The following is a 27434-nucleotide window of genomic DNA, read 5'->3' on the forward strand; positions in this document are numbered from 1 at the left end:
AGCAAAATAATAGTAATAAAATTTTTAAAATATTTAAGACAATTTTTAAACACAGCAGTGCAGAAAATAGCATTAAAATGTTTGTAAAATTACATACATTTTAATACTTCCACAGTCAGTTTGGAACCCAGGCTTTTAAATTTTGGAACCATTAAAGGCAAATGGAAGAACGTAGAGGAACAGAGTCTACATAGGGTTATAACCTGGACACTATTTCCCTAAAGTCTTATTGCCAGAGAGAAGTTACATGACTTTTTTAGAATTAAACCCTGAATAATTATTTGCTTTTCAAAGTAAGTATCCAAGAATTATACTAGAAAAATGTGTGCATATTTAGGTGTGTTTACATAATGTCATCATGTTCTGTGGCCCATCCACCTAGATATATTTACTAACCCTGGTTCTGTTAGTATACATTTAAAATGTGACCATATGAATCATCTAAACCAACTGGGCATCCATGTTGTTAGACATCAATCACCAGTAGTAAGTTCACTAAAGAAAAGTAGCACAATTAGCATTTTCAAACAGCAAAAACTAATGACATGACAATAGTGCAGTTATAAAGTTTAATTTTAATTGATAACAAGTGTGCCTTTTATTAATGATTTAAAAAATATTAAGCTATAGAATTCTGTTATTTACAAAAGGATATGGAAATCTTATTTATCATCTTTCCCTGGTACAAACTAGAAATTAAAAATACTTTAAATATACTCAAACTGAGTTGCTACAACCAAGTACCTATAAAATGAAAATTTTGTGTATGAATTTAGGAATTACCTTTAAAAAAATGGGGATGGAAATTATTTGCCTGTCTTTAAAGTTTCCTGTTTGCTTCTGATCAGGTATGTGATAATTCTGGCCCAAAAGTATGCTTTATAAATGATAAGTGGCCATATTTCTGTGGAAAACCATCTTGCTTTGTCAATGTCTTACTTAGGAGGCAAGTAATTTTCCAGTTACAGCTACACAGTCTTATAATTAAGGATTCAGAGTCAGTATACATCATCCAAAGATTTTTTTTCCTTTCTTTGTATCCCTGGATAATTTTCAACAAATTTACTCCTGACTTTTCAATTCATAAGGAATAAAACTGAGGCAGGTTCTTTATATGTGTGTGTATCTTAGTATTTTTATTTTGATATTTGTTAAATAGTTTGTATTTTATGATAATGGGCTCTCTGAACTTACCCACACAGTAACTGTTCTATAGGTGAAACTGACTTTAACTATTAAAATTGTATACAAGGAAATTAGGGGTATTGCAGTACTTCGTTGCAAATAACTTGCCATCTGGTGTTGGGTCAGAAAATGCTATTTCATTAGTGCTGAGAAAACAGCCAAACATGAAGCAATTCCTAAAAGAGACGAAAAGACAATTTAACAATGGAACCAACTTAGAATTTTGATTAAATATGCACAATTATTTTAAAGCAATCCAATTAAAATTTTCAATCTCTTTAAATATTCTTGATTAAAATCAACAGTATTTTATTAAGTGGCAAAATGACTCAATCCCTTATATAATATTTTAGAGATGGAAGTCTAATGATATTTCACAGATGAGAAAACTAAGGCCTAGGAAAAGTTCTGTTGAGAGGCAAAGGGAACCACACAAACCATGCAGTTGGTTCCGGGTGATCCATGTAGTAAGCACCTAATATGAGAGAATATTGCTAATCAAAAGCCACAGATAATTAAAAAAAAAACCCCACCAATTTTAACCAATAACTATATTCTTTTCAACTACATCACACACTCAGAGCTTTAAGAAAGCAAAAACTAATCAGCATTTTGACTACAACTCTCCTTAATCCCGCTCAACTAGGGATTAAGAGCAATAAAATGAAATAGCTGAAAGAATTCAACAAAACTGAGGGGTATTCTGTGAGATACGTGGCCTGTACTCTTCAAATTCTTCAATGTCATAAAAGACAAAGAAAGGCTAAATAACTGTTCCAGGTTAAGGAAGATGAAGACTGAAGAGATTTATGACTGAAGGCAATATGTGATCCTGGAGAAGAAAAAAAAACACTATGAAGGGCATTTGAGACAAATGGCAAAACTGAAATATGGACTATACATTAGATAAATGTGTATATTATACATTAGATAAGTGCATTATATTGGGATATTAAATATCCTGAATTTCATAACTGAGCTGTGCTTATGTAAGAGAATATCCTTGTTCTTAAGAAATACTTCCCTGGTGGTGCAGTGGTTAAGAATCCACCTGCCAATGCAGGGGACACGGGTTTGAGCCCTGGTCCTGGAAGATCCCACATGCCGTGGAGCAACTAAGCCCATGCGCCACAACTACTGAGCCTGCACTCTACAGCCCACGAGCCACAACTACTGAAGCCCATGCGCCTAGAGCCTGTGCTCTGCAACAAGAGAAGCCACCGCAATGAGAAGCCTGCACACCCCAACAAAGAGGAGCCCCTGCTTGCTGCAACTAGAGAAAGCCCATGCGGAGCAACGAAGACAATGCAACCAAAAAAAAAAAAATACACACTGAAGTACTAAGGGGTAAACAGGGGTAAAGAGGCATGTTACATGTAACTTACTTTAAAATAATTCAGGAAGAAAGTAAACAAACTGATGAATTTGGACAAAGTTATATGGGGGGAGGGGGTTCTCTTTACTATTATTCCTGTTCTTTTATAGGTTTGAAACTTCAAAATAAAAAATTAAAGAATTGGATTCAATTAGAAGTTAAGATATAAGCTTCAAGTATACTTGCTATATAACTGAATAAAAAGTTTATTGCTATATATACTAGAATCCAAAGCAAAATATTGGTTTGATTAAATAGTTCTTATTGTCTTTATAAGTGATGATATCAGCTACAGAAACATTAGATCTGTGGGTTTGAGGCGTAACACTCCTTTCACTAGCTCATCAGTGTAAATTTGTACTAATAATCCTAGCTGAGCCTCAGTTGCTTCTAATGTAAAATAACTAGGAATAATGTTCTACACTTGTGAGGATTTAAACACATATTGCCTGTATAGACAGAGAATTCAGCCTAAGAGTCATTTACAGGACAGCTGCCAATTATGTTACCTGTGTCTTCAACCCGGATGTGTGAGAAAAGATATGTTCTCAAATTAATGTGTTTTATAATCTCCTCTGAGGGCAACTTAATTTTTATCATTGCTTACACTCTATTGCCTTAGTATTCAAAGTGTTATCTACAGACCAGCAACATTCAGCATCACCTGAGAGCTTATTAGGAATGCAGAATCCCAGGCCCCACCGCAACCTACTGAATCACACCTGCATTTTAGCAAGATCCCCAAGTTGTTCATATGCACTTTCAAATTTGAGAAGCACTGGACTACTGCCTGGTGGAACCAGGTTAAATACTGGTATTCTCCATACCAGAGTTATGTATCTCGATATCAAATATTAGAAATAGAGTTTTTTCACATTAACTATCAAATGAAAAGACACCAACTTTTCTCACCCCTCCCCTTTGTAAAGTATGCGTGAGTGACTAGGATTAGGGCCCAAGACTGGAGCCCCACAGTGGTCTTGGTGTTCTTTCTTAAAAAGTGTGTGGAATTCAAAAAGCTAGACTAGTGGTACTCAAAGTGTGGTCCTTGGTTTGGTCCAAGTCATTGGTTTGTAATCAGTTATCTTAAATATAGAAGTTGAGAGAGTAAGTGTTGTGAAATTCATCTATCCAACCTAGATTAGGTAATTAATAAGCAACAAAGAAGCAAACTCATCTGTCAAATTATCAACTTTAAGTACCAACATATAGGATTAGCACAAAGTGTGTGCACAGGAATTTTAAAATGGAGAATTCATATACCAAAGACTCACCCTTTAGAAGTGTAATTCAGTGGTTAGTATATTCACAAAGTGTGCACCCACTCCCAGTATCTAATTAAAGAACATTTTCATCCCAAAAGAAATCCTGTACCCATTAGCAGTCACTCTCCGTTCACCCTTCCCTCAGTCCCTGGAAACTAATAGTCTTCTTTCTATTTATGGATTTGCCTATTCTAAATGCTTCTGTAAATGGAATCATATAACAGAGGGTCTTTTGTGACTGGCTTCTTTTAGTTAGCTTAATATTTTCAAGGTTCATCCACATTGTAGCATGTATCAGAACCTCATTCCTTTTGTGGCTAAATATCCCATTCTAGTATTGTATGGATATACCACACTGTATTTATCCAGTGATCATAAATTTGGTGGTGTACATTTTTTTGGCTATTATGAATAATGCTGTCATGAACCTCCATGTATAAGTTTTTGTGTGGACATATGCTTCCATTTCTCTTGAGTATACATGTAGGAACAGAATTGCTGGGTCATATGGTAACAGTTTAATTTCTTGACAAACTGCCAGACTATATTCCACAGCAGCTACACCATTTTACACTCCTACCAGCAACATACAAGGATTAGTTTCCTCCACATCCTCACCAACACTTACTTTCCTTACTTTTTTGATTAGTCATCCTAGGGGCTATGAAGTGATGGTTTTTGTTTGTGATTTCCCTTATAGCTAAGGATGTTGAGCATAGTTTCACATGCTTATCAGCCATTTGTATTTCTGCTTTGGAAGAAGACAGAAGAAACATATCAAAATCCTTTGCCTGTTTTTAAATTGGGTTGTCTTTCTTTGTGTGCGTTGTAAGAGTTCTTTTACATATGGTGGATATACTCTTATTAGATAAATGATTTGCAGATATTTTCTCCCATTCTGTGGGTTGTCTTGCTAATTCACTTTTACATTTAGTTACACTTGTGAGTTATAGTAAGTCCTTATTTATCACCTAGTCACTCACGGTCAATAAACATGTACAATTTCTATAATTCTTTTTTAAACCTATGTTTTGTTTACATAGATTATATTTATTAAAATGTAATTTTACATCTGTTGAATCTAACAAAAATTTGGGTTCATATTTTCCACCTGTTTGTTTTCTTTTCCTCTTTCATTTCCTAGCAATTTATTTTATTAATGTGTTGGTCTGTAATGAAAACTAGTCTTTTGATCACAGGTAGTTTGAAAAGCACTAGGCTAGAATGTCTCAGACTTGGAATGCTGTGTCCAAAACTTAGTACAACTTTTTTTTTTTTTTCCTCTGTGCCAGCATTGCCTTAGCCTGACTTTGGTAGTATTTATACAGAAGGGTGTCACCAACATCATTCCCTTTGGCTCATAAGCCAGGAAAGGTTCTGGGAAAGCTAGTCTCGGTCTAATCCATTTTATTTTATTTCTTACCTGAGAGTATCTACCAGTCGTCTTGCAATACGCTTTCTTCTCTTCAATCTGAAGACCCAGATTCTACTTATCCCACAGACTGCAGGTTCTGGCACATCTGAACATTGCCAAGCTCTATGACATTCTTTAGAGCTTGAGGATTCTGGACCAGGTGGTTCAGACAGGACACGGAAGGCCTGCAATGATGTACAGAAGCATCTAGAGCTAAAAATACAGCTGAGTTCACATTTCTTTTTAAAAACCATTTTTAAACAAAACTTAAGTATCTAAAATTAATCATTCCACCTTCACAAAAACATTACAATTCTTTGATGTTTCTTGAATTAGTGCCCATTTATAGTCACACAATGCTTAAAAATTACTAGTGGTGTTGAAATATTCCTGTATCCTAGTGTATGATACCAATGTGAAACTTTCCTTTTATTGATTTAAAAAAATTATAAAAGTCAGATTCTTACTTTTAATAAAGTACATAAAAACTTCTCCCATTCTCTCCATCCTAAAATATATATAATGATATCCTAAAATACTAACACTAAAGGTTTTTGCATATAAACTAGGAAATTTGGTATTTAACTTTTTAAACTTATTTTGAAATAATTATAGATTCAGAAGTTGACAAATAGTACAAAGATGTGTATCCTTCACCCAATTTCCCCCAATAGTTATATCTTCCATAACTATAGTACAATACCAAAAGCAAGAAATTAACGTAAGTACAATGTGTGTGTATAGTTCTATGACAATTCATCATACCTGAATACTGATTTAACCATCACCACAATCAAAATACAGAGCTACTGCATGGTCACAAAGCTCTTACTGTTGCTACCTGTATAATCACACCCACTTCCCCCCTCCACCATCCCTAAGTCTGGCAACCACAATCTGTTCTTTATCTTTAAAATTCTGATATTTTGAGGATATCCTATTAATGGACTCATACACCATGAGACCTTTTGAGAATGGCTCTTGTTCACTTAGCATGATGCCCTTGACACCTGTGCAAGTTGTTGCATATATCAACAGTTTGTTCCTTTTTTATTGCTAAGTAATATTGTATGGATGTACCAGTTTGCTTAATCACTCACCTATTATGGGTTTTGGTGAAGATATAAGTTTTTATTTTTTTGGCTGTGCTGTGCAGCATGTGGGATCTTAGTTCCCCGACCAGAGATTGAACCTGTGCCCCCTGCAGTTTAAGTGCAGATTCCTACCCACTAGACTGCCAGGGAATTCCCAGACATAAGTTTTCATTTCTGGGATAAATGCCCAGGAATATGACTGCTGGGTCATATGGTAAATGTATGATTAGTTTAAGAAACCGCCAAACTTTTTGCAGAGTGGCTATAACATTTTACATTCCTTCCAACAATGTATGAGAAATCCAGTTTCCCTGCATTCTCACCAGCTTTTGCTATTGTCACTATTTTTTTAACTGTAGCTGTTCTGATAGGTGTATTTTAAGCTTTAACTCCCATCAAGAAAACTTCGCTTCTGCAATAAGAATGAAAGGAAGAGAATATGTATGAGTTAGTTGGCTATACAGATTGTCCTCAACTTACAGTGGGGTTACGTCCTGATAAATGTAGGTTGTAAGTTGAAAATACTGTAAATTGAAAATGCAGGCATTTAATACACCTAACCTACCGAACCTCATAGCTTAGCCTAGCCCACGTTAAATGTGCTCAGAACACTTACATTAGACTACAGTTTGGCAAAATCATCTAACACAAAACCTAATGTATAATAAAGTGTTGAACATCTCATGTAATTTATTGAATACTGTACTGAAAGTGAAAAACAAAATGGTCAGATGGGTAGAGAATGGTTGTAAGTGTACCAGTTGTTCACCCTGGTGATCACCTGGCTGACTGGGAGCTGCCGCTCTCTGCTGCTGCTCTGCATCATAAGAGTGCGTATGGCTAGCCCAAGAAAAGATCAAAATTCAAGATTTGACGTATGGTTTCTACTGAATGCATATGGCTTTCACACCATCGTAGAATTGAAAAGTTGTAAATCAAATCATTATAAGTCAGGGACGGATTGAACTTGGTGTACCCCCCAAAAAATAATTAAAAAAAAAAAAGTCAGGGACGATCTGTATTTGCCTATTATCACTACATAAGCAGTCTATTTAAGGTGAAAGAAAAGGCCAAATTGATCACTTTTACAGCCCATAATACAAACCAATTGCTTCTCTCTCTCCACTGATAAACACACGAGACTATATATATAAGATGAAAAGCAGAAAAAAAAAGGAAAATAAGAAAAAGGTGGTAGAAATGAGGGGGAAAAGGAAGGCACGTATAACAAGGAGTAAGATAAATTTATGCTAGCATCATTTCAAGATGTATTGAAACATAAGTATTTTTAAAAGGAAAGAGACATAAGGGTAGGATATTATAAAATCAGGTTAAAAGAACACATTTGAACTATAATTCTCTCTAGCTAAAGACTACCCTGTAAGCTCCTTGTAAGGCAAAAACTATGTGGCAACGTTTTTCTGCACGGGACCAATTGTAAATACTTTAGGCTCTTTGGGCCACGTGGTCTCTGTTGCACCTACTCAATCCTGCCACTGTAGCACAAAAGCAACCACAGATAATATGGAAGTGAATGAGCATGGCTGTGTGCCAATAAAACTTTATTTAAATAAAAAGATGGAGGGCCACATTTGGCCCATGGCTATAGTTTGCTAACTCCTCTGCTAGAACACTGCTAATTAGTATTCAAAGTAGACTCTAATTAAGGGACAAGGACTATTTTGCCAATATATTAACCTGCACCAAGCCACATGTTCAATAACTGAGCTTATTTAAAACACTATATAGTCAAGGATATGTAAAAGACTACATGAACCTAAGACTGACTTACTTATCCCGCTTATATAAGGCAAAATACCAGACATAATAGAAACAAATGACTTCAATTATCTATATAGTCAAGGACATTTTAGGAGGAAAAAAGTTATTAATAGTAGCATTCTTAAATGCTTGAGACTTCTCCCAACTACTTTATTTTGCTCACAAATTATGCCAGTAATTTATAAGACATATACCATACCTGTTTGATGGGCTCTGCAACTAAACAGCCAACTACTTTCTTTTCATCAGAAATAAAGAGAAAAGTTTTGGTTTTGTTTGGATATCTGGGAACAACTTGCTGGAAGCCTAATTCATTATCGACAAGTTCTTGGACATCTTCAACCTAATGATGTTAAAAAGTGAAAGAGGTGAATTTGTTTTAAAAACTAAAACAGAAAATATACATATTTTCATACACAAAAACTATGATTACTATCAGTTTTAGCCTCTTTTACCTCTATTTCCTAAATTTACCCAATCCCAAAATTATTTCACTATTGATGCATGTTTCTGCCCCTTTGGAAACAGGGTTTTAAGAAACTATTTTAAAGATTGCTTTCAGCAGACAGAAATTCAAACCCTTGGGAGGGATAAGGAGTAGGAAGATTTTGCTTCAGCTTCATTCATTGTTCACTGGGGCTAAACATCCAGCCCAAAAAACAAAGGCAACATCAAGATAAGTGTGAGAATGTGGAGCCATTAATTTATCAACATTAAAAAGTTTAGTTTATCTCTCACAAATTGAAGATGTAGGTAAAAGATAAGCTATAGAGCCTTATCTGTTTTCTTTACTCTCCACCTGACACTCCTTTGTCTTGTAATTTTAAGTTTAATCTTGTATGAACTACTATGAAAGTCCTCCTTACACCTTGTGCTGAAGTACAGTGGATTATCTATAAGCAAAGGTGTTTAATATTTCAACATAGGTTGATTTCTTGGTGGAGAATGGGGAGAGCAGGAGGAAAACAAAGACTGAAACAGTAACACTGTAAATCAACTATACTTCAATTAAAAAAAGCTAATGTTCCATACCTTTCTGATAACATAACTTGGATCACGTGACAGGACTAACACAATTTTCCCATCCCAAAATTCTGCTACGACACGTTCTTTTTTCCAGCCCTGCCAAAGGGAAAAAAGTCACATTTTATTTTGAAGAGGAAAAAAATTAAATAATATGGTCTGGAGAGGACAGAAAATGAACAATGAATGATATAAAACGGATAAAATCTAACTACAGGAATGTGTCAAGGGAAGTAAAAGATGCCTAAAACAAAGTGCCTGTCCTCAAGGGGCTGACACCCTATCAGGAGACATGCAAACAATACATTATAAAATAAGGCGAAGTCAAATAAGTCTTTCATAGGAATGTAGAGAAGAAACAATGAATTATTAGTGGTGTGAAGATGGGGGAGGGGTGGGATAAGCAGAGGGGGGTTGCTTTTTTTTTTTCCAGCTGTGCCAGCGGCACATGGGATCTTACTTCCCTGACCAGGGATTGAACCTGCACCCCCTGCAATGGCAGCGCAGAGTCTTAACCACTGGATCGCCAGGGAAGTCCCCAAGCAGAATTTTAATAAGTCAGGCTAAAAATATTATGAAGGCACGAACTACAGCAATAAAAATTAGGGGAAAAGGGGGTGCATGTGAGTAGCAGGTGCAATCATAAAGATAAGGCCAACAACAGGATGTATTTGGAGTAGCAAGGTGCTTGATGAAGAGGTGGGACCTCTCCTCTCAGCAAAGAAAAAGCCTGCAGAAGTTATAGAAAAGCTGTTTTTCTAAGGTTATCTATAAAGAAGAAACTAAAGTGAGGAAAGGGGAAACTCCTCGAGTCTTTGAGTTTTGTATCTTGACTGCTCAGCTCTGCTCTGAAAGCTAGAGGTAAGGATGCAGGGTGTTCACTCAACCTAGAACAATTACTTCTCTTATATCAGGACAGGAAGTTTGGAATGGCACTTCAATTAAAACTTAACTTTTAAATACCATCAGTCTCAAATATTAAGAACAACAAAATTGCAGATGGTGAGATTTTTTTGGATACATAGATCTTTCCACATTTAGGCAAAAGAGATGAAAGTTTTTTGGATACATAGATCTTTCCACATTTAGGCAAAAGAAATGTCTCTTTTAAAGCAGCTTCACTTTTTAGAACACATGGAAAGGCCTATTTTTTTCCTTACTGCATATTTGATTCCTTCCAGAAATCTGTGGTGATGCTGAACATGCTGCAGTTCATCCTCGGGGTTGGAAGCAGTGTAGATCATGCCACACGACTTACACATGGTGGCTCCGAAATGTTTCTGACCTGCGTCCTACAATTGGAAGAAGAAAAAAAGCCCATCTAAATACATCACAGATAGCTCTACATTTAGTTCACATAAATTTGTCTGTTCATTCAAATTTTTTATCTTTCTTGTTTTTTAAATAATGCTGGCACAGGTGAAATACTGATGAAAGTCTGGTTACTCTATCTTCTTTTCTCTCCCCACAAACAAAATGGAATGAGAAGAGCCCTAAACATGCAATAGTGATGAAAGAAGTGAAACTGCCTATTTGGATGGACAGTGAAAAAACAAGATTCTTTAGCTGGACCCATAGTTCTAAAAAGGAATAAGATTAAATCATAAATAATATAGCTAAGGTGAACAATGGAACTTCCTTATTAAGCTCTTATATGAGAGACCTAAATAAAAAAGCCTTATTTCAAAAAGGCAAGGCAAAAATTTCAGGACTTATACATTTATATATAGTATTTTTTCCTTAAGTGGTTATGAGTATTAAAATTCTTTTCCCCAAGAGTTGATAAAAAATAAGTATAATGCATAGTAAAAGTTCAGGAAAAGCACAGATAAATTAAATAGAATTCAAGGATATTCAATCTCAAGGCTTAGTAATTCCTATTCTATCTCAAAAGGCACTGCTTAATGCTACTGAAAAATACCATATTTTGAATTGTCTATATAGGCATTTGCAAACTTTCCACCAAGGACCAGAAAGTAAACATTTTAGGCTTTGTAGGCCACACATATTCTTTTTTTCTAACCCTTTAAAAATGTAAAAGCCATTTTTAGCTCATAGGCCGTGGTCCAGATTTGGCCCACAGCTATTGTTTGCCAAACCCAGGCCTAACACAATGTAGCTATTCTCATTAAGTCTTTTACAGTTCAACAATAATTTTCCTTATCCAGAGACAACTCATTCATCAGAATTCTACTAAAATGCTAGGACTGCCCAACACCATCAGTTCAAAAATGTACTTGACTAGCTTTAAATGCTGCCATTACAGCAAAGGTAGCATTTACAAACTCAGAATATCTATAACCCCCAGTAACTACCCTAAGACAACATGTCAGACTTCAAGTTCTATATGTGAGAGCCATACACAGAAGGAGCTTTGTTTTAAATTTACTCACAATGATGAGCTGGTCTTTTGTTTCTTTATTTGTATCTCTGACATTAGTACTTTTCTGTTTCAAGAAGTTAGTAGATGTGACGGATCCCACAGAAGACTGTTCTTCAACTAGAGATCTTGAAGTAGAAAGTTAGTATTATTTAATACTTTAAAAATGTTTGACAAATTATAATGAAAAGAAAACATATGTATATATAACATTTGCAGAGGACTTTGCAATTTTTAGGGCTTTTTACTGACAGTAACTTGATGAAGTAATAGGGATAGAAACAATGAGAAACCTGAGGCCCACTCAGATTGGACTTGTGATCTATTCAAGGTAAAGTAACTAGTGAAGATGGCAGAAAGACTCAAATCCCTGTCTTCTAACTCCAAGTCTAAGGGATTTCATCTACAGTATCGGATGCATATATGCAGCATTTCTTCGTAAGCTGATGTCACCCTTAAAAATTAATCTTTTCTTGCCTTATCAGATCTTAGGACAATATTTACCCACGTAGGCATAAAGAAACTCCTGAAATACCACTGCAAATAGGTAGACTCTAATACTGAATCTCACAGACCCACAGGAAGTCAGTTACTAGCACATTATGAACCAACAACTTTTTACTGGGGCAGTGAATGAGGTTAATACAGTTACTAAGTCCTCATGCCTAAAGCAGCACCCTACTATTCTCAAATTCTTATGAAAAAAAAAAATTGGCTGGATAGATGTTGTTGAGGCAAACTTTTCCCATTAGGAGAGAATACTGGGATTGGCTTATAGAGATTGCAAATTGGAGTTTTAGGCCAAATCCAGCTCGCAGATGTTTTGGTCAGCTTAGAGTTTAAAACTTTGCCTACCAATATTTTAAAATCTAGAGATTTCACTTAAAAGTGTGTATTTCTAATATTGCAAGAGACGCTGTAAGATCATTAGACCTCTGTTTCATCAAAAAGTCTACTAGTTGGAGCTACACAGCACATGCTCTTTTAAATGGGACATGCTTCTCCAATTGGCTCCAGTCTCTGCCCAACCTGGCTGGTTCTGTAAGGCACTGAGTTTGTAACCCTTGCCTTATAGTGAAATGCCTTATAATGAAATCCAAGGATCAAAGAAATAGAAATTGCTAGAGAGTAGAGGTAAGGAAAAAAAAACAAGTAAGAGGTTCAAACAGAAACTGACCTGACAAATAAAAAACACTGGGAAAAAAAAGCCTATCTAATGCTTTATGCTAATCCAAGCTGTCTTGTTATCATCTAACTAGAAAATGGCTTTCAAATTGACTTGGCAAGCCTATGGTGAGACATATTTCACATCATGGCCAATACAGATACACATATATAAATGAAAAAAAAAAAAAAAAAGATTCACTAAATACACTTACTATGTGAGAGATGCATTATTCCATGTTTTAAAAAAATGCCAGAAGTGACACCATTAAACTGATTTGACAAACTACTAATGCCTGTAATATAAAAAACACTTGTCGGGCTTCCTAGGCGGCACAGTGGTTAAGAATCCGCCTGCCAATGCAGGGGACACGGGTTCGATCCGTGCTCCAGGAAAATCCCACATGCCGCGGAGCAACTGAGCCCATGTGCCACAACAATTGAGCATGTGCTTTAGAGCCCACATGCCACAACTACTGAGCCCACATGCCACAACTACTGAAGCCCATGTGCCTAGAGCCCATGCTCTGCAACAAGAGAAGCCACAGCAATGAGAAGCCCGCACACCGCAAAGAAGAGTAGCCCCGCTCACCGCAACTAGAGAAAGCCCGTGTGCAGCAACGAAGACCCAACACAACCAATAAATAAATAAATAAATTAAAAAATAAAATAAATAAATAAATAAATAACACTTGTCTAGGTCACTGACCCCCTCCACCCCTTATACAACCTTTGCTAAGTAACTCAGCTCTTCCCATCCCTGCATGTATGACCACAATCTCTTTACTTCTATCCAAACAGTTTTAATATGTATTTGTTTAATTGCCTGTCCTCTTCTAACCATAATTTCCTTGACAGCAGGACCATGTGTTATTTATCTTCACATCTCTAGAACTCGGTGTAGTTCAATGCCACGTAATACTCCATAAATGTTTGCCAAATGTGAGTCTACAAACCCAAAGAATCTGTAATCTACCTAAAGTAAAAGTCATAGGTTAAACCACAGAAATTGATGATATCTGACATTTTAGGTCCTACATAATGAGCAAATTTCAAATGATTCAACCAATAGTCTCCTAATATCTCCTTATGCTAAGTTAAATTAGTTTATATGCTGTTATTAGCTAATTGTGGTAGGTTTCAATCTTCAATAGTCATGGAAGAAGACGTAAGAAAAGGGAAACGTGAAAAAACTAGGAATGTGGCCTTTGAAGGGGAAAAGCTGCCCACCCAACCCAATCTCCAAGGCAATTTAGGGTGAGGTGCCCTAAGAGCAGGAGAACTTAACTAGTAAGTACCTTGCTCAATACCTTTAGTTGTTTATCATCAAATAGGGAGAAAAGAACCAAAGCTGCTTAGTGAGATGTTCAGACTACAAGAAACTTCTTTTTCAAAGCTTTTCCACTTATGCTCACATGTACCCATGCCTCCCACAGTTCCAGTTTCAGTTTTGAACAGGATAGTGGTAGCTTCAGCTGGGACTTATAATAGCATTAAGCTGCTGCAAGTACTACTCCTCTGGCCAGTCTCCTCATCTATAAAATGGGGTAATAATCGTATCTACACCATGAGGTTGTAAATGCCCATTAAACATGAACTCTTATCAATATATTGTCACACAGGGGAGGCAATACAGCCTAATGCGCTTTGATTAAAAAATGGATTCTATAAAGATGCAGATGTAGAGAACGGACTTGAGGACACAGGTTTGGGGGGGAGGGCAGTGGGCAAAGGGGAAGCTGGGACCAAGTGAGAGAGTAGCATTGACACATATACACTACCAAATGTAAAACAGATAGCTCATGGGAAGTTCCTGCATAACATAGGGAGATAAACTCGATGATGGGTGATGACTTAGAGGGCCAGGATAGAGAGGATGGGAGGGAGTCCTGGGAGGGAGGGGATATGGGGATATATGTATAAATACAGCTGATTCACTTTGGTGTACCTCAAAAATTGGCACAACAGTGTAAAGCAATTATATTCCAATAAAGAGCTTTTAAAAAAAAATGGATTCTAGTTCTGGCTCTGCCACCTAAATAGCTGTGCAACTGTGGCTGAATTATAAACAGTTTTCTCAGCTGAAAATGGTAGTAATAGGTTGTTGTGGGGATAAGTGAAATAATGGATATAAACTACTTATTATGGGTCAAGTACTGTATAAAACTGAAGCAATTATTACTATTCAAATTCGTAAAGGTCTTTTCCTTTTCTCAACTCTCCAAGTTCTTAAGAAGTTTCTATTAGAGGATCTGATTTCATCTCCTGTTCTTAATAACTCTTTAATGGGAAGAACAAAAAATGCTCTCCAAATTAAATAGTGTAAGAAAGAAAAAGAGACCCAGTGGACTCATAAATAAACTCTGAACATTAAAATAAGAGGAATCCTTACCTTTTAGTATTGACTGAAGACACAGTGAAGATGGGATAGACATGGGACTCAGGAGAAACTGGTAGGGGAAAAAAGTGACAATAGTTTGTATCACAGAATAAACAAAGCTTTAAAGCATCAGATTTTAAAGGTTAATAAGACGAAGATACATTATTTGATTTCAAGGCTTAACAGCAATCAAGACAGATTGGTGTTGACAAAAGGACAGACAAATAGATCAATGGAACAAAACAGAGAGCCTGGAAACACCTGTGCAGATATAGTCATCTGATTTTTGACAGAGACATAAATTAATTCAGTGGAGAAAAAACAGTCATCAAATGGTACTGGAACAATTTGACATCCATATGCATAAAAATTAACTCAAAATGGATCACAGATCTAAATGCAGAATGTAAAGCTATAAAACTCCTAGAAGAAAAATCCACATGAACTTAGGTTTGGTAATAAATTTTTACATAAAACACCAAAAGCATAATACATGAAAGAAAAATTAAGTTAGACTTTATCAAATTTAAACTTTTTGCTCTGCAAAAACTGTTAAGAGAATGAAAAGACAAGCCACAGACTAGGGAATAAATATTTTCAATCATATTTCTGATCATTTGTATTCAGAATATAAAAAGAACTCTTAAAACTGAATAAGAACAATCCAATTAAGAATGGGCAAAAGATCTGAATAGACCCTTCACCAAAGACATACAGATGGCAAATAAACACATGAAAAGATGCTATTACTACACATCTATTAGAACAGCTAACACCAAAAAAACTGACAATAACAAACGCTGGAGGGAATGGAAAGTAACAGGAACTCCCATTCATCACAGGTGGGAATGCAAAATGGCACAGTTGCTATGGAACATTTTGGTAGTTTTTTATAAAGTTAAACATAGATTTGCCACATAAGCCAGCAATCATGCTTCTAGGTGTTCACCCAAGTGTTTTGAAACCTTATGTCCACAGAAAAATATGTACACAAATGTTTATAGCAGCTTTATTCACAACTGCTAAAAACTGGAAGCAACCAAGATGCCCTTTAACGGAGGAATGGATAAACAGACTATGTTTCTGTAATTCCATAGTTCAGCAAAAAAAAAAAAAGAATGAACTATTAACACATGCAACAACACGGATAAATCTTAAACGCATTTTACTAAGTGAAAGAAGTCAGACCCAAAAGGCTACATATTGCACGACTGCATTTGTGTGACATTTTTACCAGAAAAGGTAAAACCATGGGGACAGAAAAGAGATTAATGGTTGCCAGGGGAATGAAGAAGGGTGGAATAGTTGACTACAAAGGATACACACAAGGGACATTTTAGGATGAGAGAACTGCTCTGTAGGGTACTGGAGGGGTTGATTCATGGCTCTCTGCACTTGACAAAATCCATAGAACTATATATAACAAGGAGTAAAATTTAATGTATGTATAAAAAAAAACCATGATTTTGAGAAATCCCAAGATGGAATGCAGACTGTGACAAATGAATCTGTATTAGAACTGCATGGATAAACTGCATTGAAGGAGGCAGGGGAAGAAAGGAAAGATGACCTAAGTAACTACAAAATAACGTTTTGACTAGAAATTAGAAGGCTAAAGACAAAAGGTCTGTACTTAAGTATATACTGTGGTAAATCTGTTTCTCACAGGAGTATGAGTTAATTCTGAAACTGTTTTGCAGGTATATTGGGACTGAACTTAAGTAGGTGGATAGTGGTTGGGAGGAGCCAGGTTTCTCACTATCTGAGAGAAGTTACAGATAAACAAAAGAGGAAGGGTGCATATACATGGGTTAGGATACATCCATATATTGATATTTTCTAGCTCAGTCTGCTGAGAGGGTCTAGGAGCCACGACATTCCAGTAGCAACAAGCACACCAAGTCCAGAACTTGGTTTCTAAATAATATTCCCCAACAGAAGGAGCTAGGGTTCCTTGGAGAAGTGGCTGAGTCTAGGACTGGGTCAGGGCAAATGCAAGATGATCCTGGAGCATCTTGTAGTGGCAGAAAGTAATAAGGAAGTGCTCAAAACGCAAAAGAAGGAGACATGTCAAAAAGAACTGACCTGAAAAGATCTCCCAATGATCAAAGCTGGAACAATATGAGCAACAGAATATATAAATAATGTAGTATTAGATTTTAACCGCAAATATAAAATATTCATGAGTGCATACTGATGAATATCCAGGAGTCCATTTATTTATTTAAAGATTGAATAAATAGGGACTTCCCTGGTGGTAAAGAATCTCCCTTCCAATGCAGGGGATGAGGGTTTGATCCCTGGTCAGGGAACTAAGATTCCCACATGCTGTGGGGCAACTAAACCCGAACGCCGTAACTACTGAGCCCACACACTCTGGAGCCCACGCGCCACAACTAGAGAGAGAATACCTGCATGCCACAACTAGAGAGAAGCCCACGTGCCACAATGAAAGATTCTGCATGCCTCAATGAAGATCCCGCATGTCACAACTAAGACCTGATGCAGCCAAAAATAAATAAATTAATTAAAATTAAAAGACTGAATAAATAAATGGGAGAGAAGAGACAACTCTTCCTTACAGAAGGAATCCAAATAACATATGTAAAAATTCTCCCCTGCAGGAGATGAAACTTAATCCCACCCCTCCCTGAAAGGGTAGGCTAGACCTAGTGACTTACTTCCAAAGAAAAGAGTTTGGAAAAGGAAAAGGGTAAATTTTACAGTGGAGAAATTGGGCAAACTTGACCTTAATCAAGTGATAGAGATTAACATCATCTGTAATGTCACATGGACATCAGCAACCAACACGGTATGGTGGGAAGGGCACTTCGCCTCAGTGGCATTCTTCCCCCAAACCCATAACCCCAGTCTAATGATGGGAAAAACAGACAAAGCAGGTTCAGGAACATCCTATAAGATATCTGGCCAGTACTCCTCAAGAATGTCAAGGTCGTGAAAAACATGGAAACAAAGAAAAGACTGAGAAGATAACAGACCAGAGGAGACTAGGGAGACCTGACAACTAAATGCAATGTGATCCCCAGGCTGGATTCTAGAACAGAAAGGGAACATTAATGGAAATATTGGTCAACTCCAAATACAGTATACAGTCTAGAGCTGAGTTAATAGTAATGTAATACCAACGATCAGTTTCTTACTTTTGACAAAGGTACCATAGTAATATAAGATGGTAACAAAGGGGGAAATAGGGTAATACAGGAACTCTCTGTACTATCTTTACAACTTTTCTGTAAATCCAAAATTATTTTAAAATAGAATATTATTTAAAAAAAAAAGAAAAAAGTGGGAGTTCCCTGATGGTCTAATGGTTAGGACTCGGCGCTTTCACTGCTATGGCCCAGATGTAACCCTTGGTTGGGGAACTGAGATCCCACAAGCCACATAGCATGGAGAAGAAAAAAGTTACAATAGTAGTTGATTAGAGAAAAATAGTACATTGAAAGTACGCTATTTAGTAAAAAGCAAACTTTTAACTTTGCACTGAAAAATAATTAGAGCTCATCTCTAGAAACAAGGCCAAGACAGTTGAGAATCTGACCTGCTATGGATAAATTACTTAACCTATGTCTGTTTCCTCATCTATAAAATGGGCAAACTTATTTCCTAGAGTTGTTGTAAGAATTAAATGATAAATTAGTTATTAAGTAATAAGGTTTTATCATTTGTTTAGTACCTTTACGGATTTTGCCATATCCTTGTACCATCTACTCTGGCCACCCCATGGTGCATGCGGGATCTTAGTTCCCCAACTAGGAATCGAACCTGTGCCCCCTGCAGTGGAAGCACAGAGTCTTAACCACTGGACCACCAGGGAAGTCCCTTGTACCATCTGTATTGTTTTATTTACTAAACATTTTTCTTTAAATGGACTTAGACAATGTACCAAAATAAATTTATTTTTAAAGAAAATTTTAGAACTACTGTAAATGAAAAACCGTTATTATTTTTCTGCTACATGTTCTATCATATTAGGGATAGCACAACTCATGGAAAACACAAGGTATACTAAACATTCAGCACTGCTTGGTACATATTCAGCAGCTAGTGAGTACTAGTTATTAACAGTATATCTCAGAATAACCATTATGAATAATCATTCTACATATATTTGTATCACTAGATCCTCTTAAGGGCTATTTTGCTTTTAGTTTTATCTTTGTTTTCCTCTTGTGAGCTACAGTTTCTCACTATAGTCAACATATATACGTCTAGAATTTTAATTTATTTCCAAGGTAAAGTTACCAAGAATCTTGCTGGTAAGCAGAATGTTAATTAACCTCTTTATATATTCATAATTTAGTAAATCCTGTTTAAGTGAACAATGACAAGTTAATAATAGGATTTCAGGACTAAGAGGAATTTAAAAATTAAGACTAATCCCTTACTTTAGAGATCTCTTCCCTAGATCACACAGTTAATTAGTGGCAGACCTATATAAAATCCCAAGGTTCCTAATGCCTAATTCAGTGCCCTTTTACGGCTTAGTAAATTCTGCTTATAACTGGGCTTTGATCACAGATATACAACAAATTGTTTACACTCCCTCCTATTATTTGGGGTAAAACATACGTAGGGTATGCATGATGAGAATACCAGGCTTGAGGGTGCTTGAGTAACTTGGCTACATCTCACAGAACAATTAATCATCAGTATTTTGTCTTAAGTTCCAACCTAAGGTCTCTTTGTCTCCTACTAAAAATGCACTGCACTGCTTATCACAGAAAAGTGTTACCATCATAAACACAAAGATACAAAGTCACAGGTACTGCATATTTAAAAAAACCAAAATATTATTGTATATAATTTCATATTGACACATGTAATGAAGCATTATTACAAGCAAATAAATTCATTTTGAGAAAAAAAAGTTTTCTCTTACTTACCTGCCTTCTTCTCACTGAAAGCCTCCTCTGAAGGAAAACTCTTTTCATTGGTTTTACATTCCCTTGAAGAAATGATTCTATCTGATACAATCTGAAAATAATGAATAAGTAAAATTAAAGAAACCTATAATTCTTAATCATTTTCTATTTAGTGAATGAATCCCAATAGATCTGCTTCTGAAGTAAAATATGTAGTTTACTATGAATTACATTTCATAATGACTTTAAATCCTCTATTTTCAGTCTATTTTAAGGAAATTTTCCTCTATATTTACTAAATGTAATATTTTAAGAGTGTGCATATTCAAGTCTATAATTTGTCATCCTGTCAAAAATGTATTATTTCCTGAAAAAGATGACAGAATAAAGATTATAGAACATCCCTTTTACAAAAATGAATTGAACAAACAAAAAATTAGTAAAAAAGGCAAAAATTTCCCCAGCAGTTGCCAAACTGAAAAGGAACAACCTTTTGGCATAAGCTTTAAAACCAGGGAGCTACAACATCACTAATTATTAGAGAAATGCAAGTCAAAGCCACAATGAGGTATCACCTCACACCAGTCAGAATGGCCATCATCAAAAAATCTAGAAACAATAAATGATGGAGAGGGTGCAGAGAAAAGGGAACCCTCCTGCACTATTGGTGGGAATATAAATTGGTACAGCCACTATGGAAAACAGTATGGAGGTTCCTTAAAAAACTAAAAATGGAACTACCATATGACCCAGCAATCCCACTACTGGGCATTTACCCAGAGAAAACCATAATCCAAAAAGAAACATGTACCACAATGTTCACTGCAGCACTACTTACAACCTAAATGCCCATCAACAGATGAATGGATAAAGCAGATGTGGCAGATATATACAATGGAATATTACTCAGCCATAAAAATGAAATTGAGTTGTTTGTAGTGAGGTGGATGGACCTAGAGTCTGTCACACAGGGTGAAGAAAGCCAGAAAGAGAATAATACCGTATGCTAACTCATATATATGGAATCTAAAAAAATGGTACTGATGAACCCAGTGACAGGGCAAGAATAAAGATGCAGATGTAGAGAATGGACTTGAGGACATGGGGTGGGCAGGGGCGAAGGGGAAGCTGGGATGAAGTGAGAGAGTAGCACTGACATATATACACTACCAAATGTAAAACAGTTAGTGGGAAGCTGCTGTATAACATAGGGAGATCAACTCGATGATGGGTGATGACTTAGAGGGCTGGGAAAGGGAGGGTAGAGGGAGTCGCAGGAGGGAGGGGGTATGAGGATATATGTATTAATACAGCTGATTCACTTTGGTGTACAGCAAAAACTGGCACAACAGTGTAAAGCAATTATATTCCAATAAAGAGCTAAAACAAAACAAAAAAAAAAACGGAGCCAAGGAAAGAAAAAGAACATTCTGGAGTAGTTGGAGAGGCTTCTAACTCCCACTTTTTAGGCAGTAGCAGGGACTAACACTACTAATTTGGTGAGACAGACAATATACAGCTTGGGGGAAAAGGCAAAAACTTTTGATTAAAGAAGAACTCTTGTTCGAGATCATAACATCTCAGAAGAGGTGGGACAACCCATCAGTTTGCCACTTCTCAGGGGTCCATAATGAGTTGGGGAAAGGTTATGCACCCTCTAATGAAAACAGGATTCACCATTGGCTACAGTAGTGGGTATTTAACAAAACATTAGCAAGAGAACAGAGCCATTTCTACAAATTTAAGATGCACAAAGTCCAGCTTCTCAAACTACTAAAAACTAGGCAGAACCCAATACCTAGCCCCTTAAAATGAAGCTCAGAAAAAAAAAGTCAGAAGAGTGCTGCAGAGAAATCATCATGTCATTGTAACAAGACTGTCATTTCATTATTAAATAGATATGGAGAATACTAACCAGGAGATGGATGGACGGAAATGCAGGACGCCTCCCCACCACACACTTCGTTTTGTTGGCTTGAGAATTAATTTTAACTTGAGTTATGCCCCAGATTTTTAAAAACTGAGGTATATTTATATACAGTGAAGTGCACAGATATAAAGTGTAGTTTGATGAATTTTTCATAAACTCATATACCATGTAACCAAAACCCAAAACCCCTGTCAAGATATAGAACCGCTGTTACGGCTTAGGCAGCAAGAACATGTTCCATTTAACAATATACTTGGCAATACTTGATAGACAGGGAGAAATATTTACAGTGGGAACCGCAAACTTAAATGCTTATAAGGGCAGCAGGTAAGTAAAATTAGCAGCAAAACTGGACTGATCTAGATATGTATTCATACATTGATTTAGTGGAAGGAAATGAAGAGCCCATATCTGTCAAATGGTAGCCTGATACTCTGTTCCAGGAGATTACTGCCGTGCAGGCATGTGGGCTTAGCTTTGCCAGAGTTCAATTTTTCACAAAACACCAGAAATCTGTTATCTTACATTTGAAAAAAAAATGCTGGCTCTAAACATTATGTAGGCCAAGCAAACATCCATGGGCTGGATTTGGTCCACTAGCCACCGATTATATAATCTTTGCAATGGAGATCTGAACTTTAGGTGACTACGAGAGGTAGGAGCTGGGGTTGAATTTGGGAGGAGGCAATGAGAACAATAATAAGAGGAGGTGAGAAGGGAAATGACTAGAGAGAGAGTTTGAATTGCTCAATATATGAGTCTCAGAGTCTACTGGGCACTGTGTGAAAGCCTCCAGCTGCAAGGGTTGTGATGAACGTAAACAAGTCACCACAGACATGGAAGTCGCCAAACTGGGAGATAGCCGTTCTTAAGGCCTGTTGCCTCAACTACTTTCTGCACTTGGCTACATGAAAAAAACCACCTTTCTCTCCTTACTGATAGGACAACAATAGAAGGTATAGACCTGCGCTGTCTGTTACGGTAGCCACCAACCACAAGCAGCTTATGAGAATTTGCTACTATGGCTAGTCCCAATTGATACATGCTGCAAGTGAAAATAAACACGGATTTCAAGGACTTGGTCCAAAAAAAGAATGTAAAAGATCTCTTTAATAATTTTTTATATTGATTACACAGAAATAGTAACATTTAAAATATATTGGGTTAAATTTTTTAAATTTTTAAAAACTATTTTAATGTGGCTTTTAAAAAATTACATTTGTTGGTATTCTATCAGACAGCACTCATCTAGGCCAGCTGTGATAAATATAAGATCAAAAAAGCACAGAATGGCACCCATGAAAACATACTATGTAAAATAAACAAAAACCCAACTATACATTCACAGTGATCCTAAGTAGTGGAATTACAGAAGACACATTTTTTATATTCTTTGTATTCTCTAAATTTTCTAGAATAAGCTAGTACTTTCAATAATGAGCTGAAACTAATAAAAAGAAACCATACGCTCATTCTCTGGAAATCTACTACCTGAATTTTGTTATATCTACTTTCTAAAAACACTGACTACCAAATAAAAGTTAAGTTTCTCTGGACCACGGTCATGAGGGAACTTAATGAGTTGTAAACCTTAATACCAAGAATATGTTGGTAGGCTTCCTTAAGTCAAAAAAGGGAAGAAAATCCCATTTTTCTACCCTGCCTCTAAATTCCTTATAGTGATGATACTATTTGGCCCCATAAAAGCAGTCCTACAGACTGTAATGTAAACAAAATTTTGTGTAAAGTTATATATATACCCATATATATAACGTATACTGAAGCTTTGTTATATAGCCAACTTAGTTTTAAAAGTGACATATTTACATTTACCTTTATTAATTTCTCTTCATTTTTACTTCTTTCACTCAGCAGCTCAACGTTCAGTTCTTTTTCTACTAACAAACACTTTGGCACTTGCCTTGTCTCAAAACTTCTTTCATTGGCAGTCTCTACATCAGACTCTTCAATAACTTCTGATTTATTCTTTTGGGTGCGTCCCAGTAATGGCTTATTTTCCAGGGACAATTTTCTCAGAGAGGGTTTTTTCCTACTAACAAAAAAAGCTGCTCCTCCTTGGAGGGTAGCTTGTGGTTTGACTTTTTGGCTTAGAACTCGAGGAGCATTCAGATTATTTTCAGCTGAGTAACAATTATTCTCTTTCTCCACAACTGGCTTATAAGCCACTCGATTTTGCTTGGAATTTTTAGAATTCTTTGACACAGGCTTGATGCAGTTATATCTAGGTTGACATTTAGCAGTTAAACTCTTCTGTGGTTTTTTGTTCATTTTCTTGGAGCAGGCTGGTTTCCCCTGCATTCTTTCTGTCATACTGGGATACGATTTATCTTCATTATTAGTTTTTAGACAAATGGATCTACTCTCTTGTATCAGTTTTCTCTCCAATGGATTGAGGTACCACTTATCTTTGTTGTAAAAGGAAGACACAGCAGATTTAAATGGTGAATCTTGATTTGCAGATGGCAATCTATTTTTAGTTGTTTTGAGTGGACTTGAAATGAAATGGCCTTGTTGAGAGCAATGACTCTTTTCTTCATTTTTATCACTGCTTTGGCAAATGTGCTTTTTATTAGGTGACGGAAATATATTTCCCATAAAGTCCGAAATTAATTTCTTTGATGGAATTTCTGATAATAGGCTATGAAGAGAAACACAGTCCGTTGATAAATACTGTTATTTTGCTTCAATTTCTATGTCAATTTACTGCTAAGCAATAAACAACTCTACCTGTAAGGTGTATTAAAAATACATCTTCTCCACCAAACATCCATCCATATACATTATTAGTTTAACAGCAGGATTCTCAAATTCTGTTTTTACCAAACAAAGCATATGAATATTTTTTCAAAACTAAGATCCCAATAATGTCTGTGAAAACAAACACTGCTTACAAAGAAGGTTCGAGTTACATGTGTATATATATGTGTGTGCGTGTGTTTTAAAATCTATTTCTAAGTCTTGGCCATATACTCTGCTACCAGTTCCCTAAAATGATTAATTTTACATAATAAACTGACCATTTAAGGACTGTTCTATAATTTATATTTCTGGTATGACATACATAGAGTACATAGCTTTTTAGAATTGCTTACGGATGAGCATCTTTGATATGCAAAATAGTATATTAAATATTATATAAAAGAGCAGAAAGGAGCAAGGTAATAAAAGATTTGACACACATTTCCAAGCCATAGAAAACTGCCCTTTCTCTGATTCCCTCCAAAATCAGGAAAGAATTTATTATGAAAGAATTTCCAGGTTAGAATTAGAATATAAAGTATTACTGTAGCCATAAGGAGTAGGTGAATGGAAAAATAGAAATACTTATAGATAGAAGAGAGGAGATAAAAAACACAAGATGGTGGATTTTTCTTTTTTAAGAGTTTCTACTCATAGGCTGAGACTCACTTATCACAGTTCAAAGAATGCTGCTTCCTTTTCCTTGGAGTTAAAGTTGACATCTTCTTAATTGAACTCCTAAAAGCAACAGAACAATACAATAACCAAATTAATCCAATGTGTATAAAAATCACTATATCAAAATTACACTTTTTAAGTGAAAGAATTCTCAGATGGGTAATAGTCCATAAAGATTCAAAAAAAAAAAAAAAGGAGGGTTTTTTAAAAAGCAAATCACTTTAATAAAGGTTTAAACCATGAAAGTTAAAAAAAAAAAAGGAAAAACTGCATCATAGTAGCAACTAATTCAGCAGGCACAGTACAATTTAATTAACTAATTAAGCAGGAACAGTACATGTTTCGAGCTGGAAAATGATCCTACCAAGAAGGAAGGATTTTACCCCATTTCAGGACACACTTTCCCCTTCAATTAGCCTGATGAATTCATACCAAGTGTAATCACTCTATATTCTGGGCAGCTGTCCTTGCCACTGCCCTCACCCCCACCCCTCCCGCTGTTAGAGGCTCTTGCCCTAGGCTTCCTTTCTAACCTGCACTTCCTTGGTAACCATTTAGCACATTTTCTTGTTGTTGGTTTGACTGTCCTTCTCAACAGCCCGCATGTTCAATGAAGGCAGAGACCGTCTCTAGCTTTTTCATTAGAAGTCAGCAAGAAAACGGGGAAGCATAATCCTCCCTCATTTAACTAGTCGAGGAACCGCTTGTTTCCTTATTTACAACATTCTCTGACCTCCTAAGGCTGCGGGTAATAAACACAATCACAGATGTTAACTCTCGAGCAAATGGTATGTTGCTCAATAAGCATTTTCCCTTCCCCTTCCTTCGGATCAAGTATATATATATAACTATGTAAAAATATATATAACTATATAAAATATATTAATATATATATAAATTACACAAGCATGACTTCAGAGTTAAACAGAAAGACCTGGGTCTCTGGCAATTCGTGTCGAGTTGCGGCTTAAGGGAAGACCCTTCTGGGGCTGAATGAGGAAAGGTAGGCGAGAAAAGCGCCTCAGTCCCCAAACGCTGTCAGAGCAAAAAGAGGAGAAAACTCGGCGTCAGAAAGCTGGAAACCCGGTGACCTGGAAGTGCGGACACCTCCTCGCTGGCTTCAGTCTCCAGCCGCGAACTCGCCAAGCACCGAGCACAAGCTCTTTTTCCTTGACACGCACCCCCGCGTTCCACAGGACCTCCCGGTCTCTTGGCTCTTCCACCCCACGCCTCGGTTCTCCACAGGACTTACCTGCCCCTCAGACCTGCGACCTCCCCACAGCCGAGTCAGTGGTCCTCACTGTATTCAAATTCTCGCGCGCCAGTCCGGGCGGAAGCTGCTGCGTTCCTATTCGCCGCTTCCCAGCGCGTCCACGGGCTGGCTCGGTGATTGGTTGTGCACGAGCGCTTGCCCCGCCCACTCGAAAGGCGGTCTCCGAGATTCTCCCGCCCTTGCAAGGCTAAAAGCTCGACTCAACGAAACCACGTCTTCCACAATCCCTTGCGGCAGCGCCGGGCTCCATTCCAGAGGTCTTATCTAGGTGCATTCTGGAAATTGTAGTTTTTGGCGGAATAAACGTGCCCTGTGGAACTCTAGGGGCATTCTCAGGCCATTTAGTGTAAGATATTTTTCTAAAGTAGCCTCTTCAAGATTCTCGAGGCGGTTATTTTTCACATTTGAAGCTTTATTGTTAACTTTTATTTTGCTAGTAATACGTTAGGTTTCTAGCTCATTTTTTTCATTTTTCAATTTAAATTAAAAAAATTAAATCATGACAGTAACATCTATGTGCCAGGCATTCTTGTACGTTTTACGTGTTTTATTTCATTTACTCTTCACCACAGTCTATATGTATCATCATGCCCATTTTACAGAGAATAAAACTGAGGGCCTGAAAACAATGACTTTTTATAGGCCAGAGCTAGCTTCTTGCTTTGGAAAGCCCAAAGGTTCCTAAAGCACTCATTGATTATTAGCTACTGTTATTATCTTTGTGTACCAGCTCCTAGTACAGTCTCTGGCACATTTCTTAGTTCCAAATAAACTTAGTTAAGTGATGCGCTTAGCTTCATAGAATGAAGTCGGTCAGAATGAAGTTGGTCAGAATGAAGTTAAGA

The 27434-nt window shown here is 36.6% G+C and overlaps 1 protein-coding gene across 2 annotated transcripts; it reads right to left on the minus strand.

The window, feature by feature from the left end:
* On the minus strand, positions 1–26627 carry ESCO2 (establishment of sister chromatid cohesion N-acetyltransferase 2). Of its 2 annotated transcripts, none has more exons than XM_057722759.1 (11): positions 26569–26627; positions 25308–25376; positions 23712–24537; positions 19970–20060; positions 15075–15132; positions 11532–11646; positions 10299–10430; positions 9148–9237; positions 8315–8458; positions 5249–5424; positions 1–1361 (listed from the first exon to the last, which is right to left on the minus strand). In XM_057722759.1, exons 2-11 carry the CDS (start codon positions 25358–25360, stop codon positions 1229–1231), a joined length of 1818 nt encoding a protein of 605 aa, XP_057578742.1. In that variant the 5' UTR covers positions 25361–25376; positions 26569–26627; the 3' UTR covers positions 1–1228. The 2 variants fall into 2 exon arrangements, with proteins under 2 accessions (XP_057578742.1, XP_057578741.1); XM_057722758.1 differs by lacking the exon at positions 26569–26627 and adding an exon at positions 26408–26533.
* Between the last annotated feature and the right edge of the window lie 807 nt (positions 26628–27434).

This window comes from Hippopotamus amphibius, chromosome 2 (assembly GCF_030028045.1).
Source record: "Hippopotamus amphibius kiboko isolate mHipAmp2 chromosome 2, mHipAmp2.hap2, whole genome shotgun sequence".
Taxonomy (NCBI): domain Eukaryota; kingdom Metazoa; phylum Chordata; class Mammalia; order Artiodactyla; family Hippopotamidae; genus Hippopotamus; species Hippopotamus amphibius.

Excerpts from the sequence above, each read along its gene's own strand:
- ESCO2 (XM_057722759.1), bottom strand. The coding sequence starts at position 25,360 with ATGTCAACTTTAACTCCAAGGAAAAGGAAGCAGCATTCTTTGAACTGT. Across the intron at positions 15,133-19,969 it reads TTTCAGTGAGAAGAAGGCAG|TTTCTCCTGAGTCCCATGTC; the intron begins GTAAGTAAGAGA and ends TTCCCCTACCAG. Across the intron at positions 10,431-11,531 it reads CAAAAGACCAGCTCATCATT|GACGCAGGTCAGAAACATTT; the intron begins GTGAGTAAATTT and ends TTCCAATTGTAG.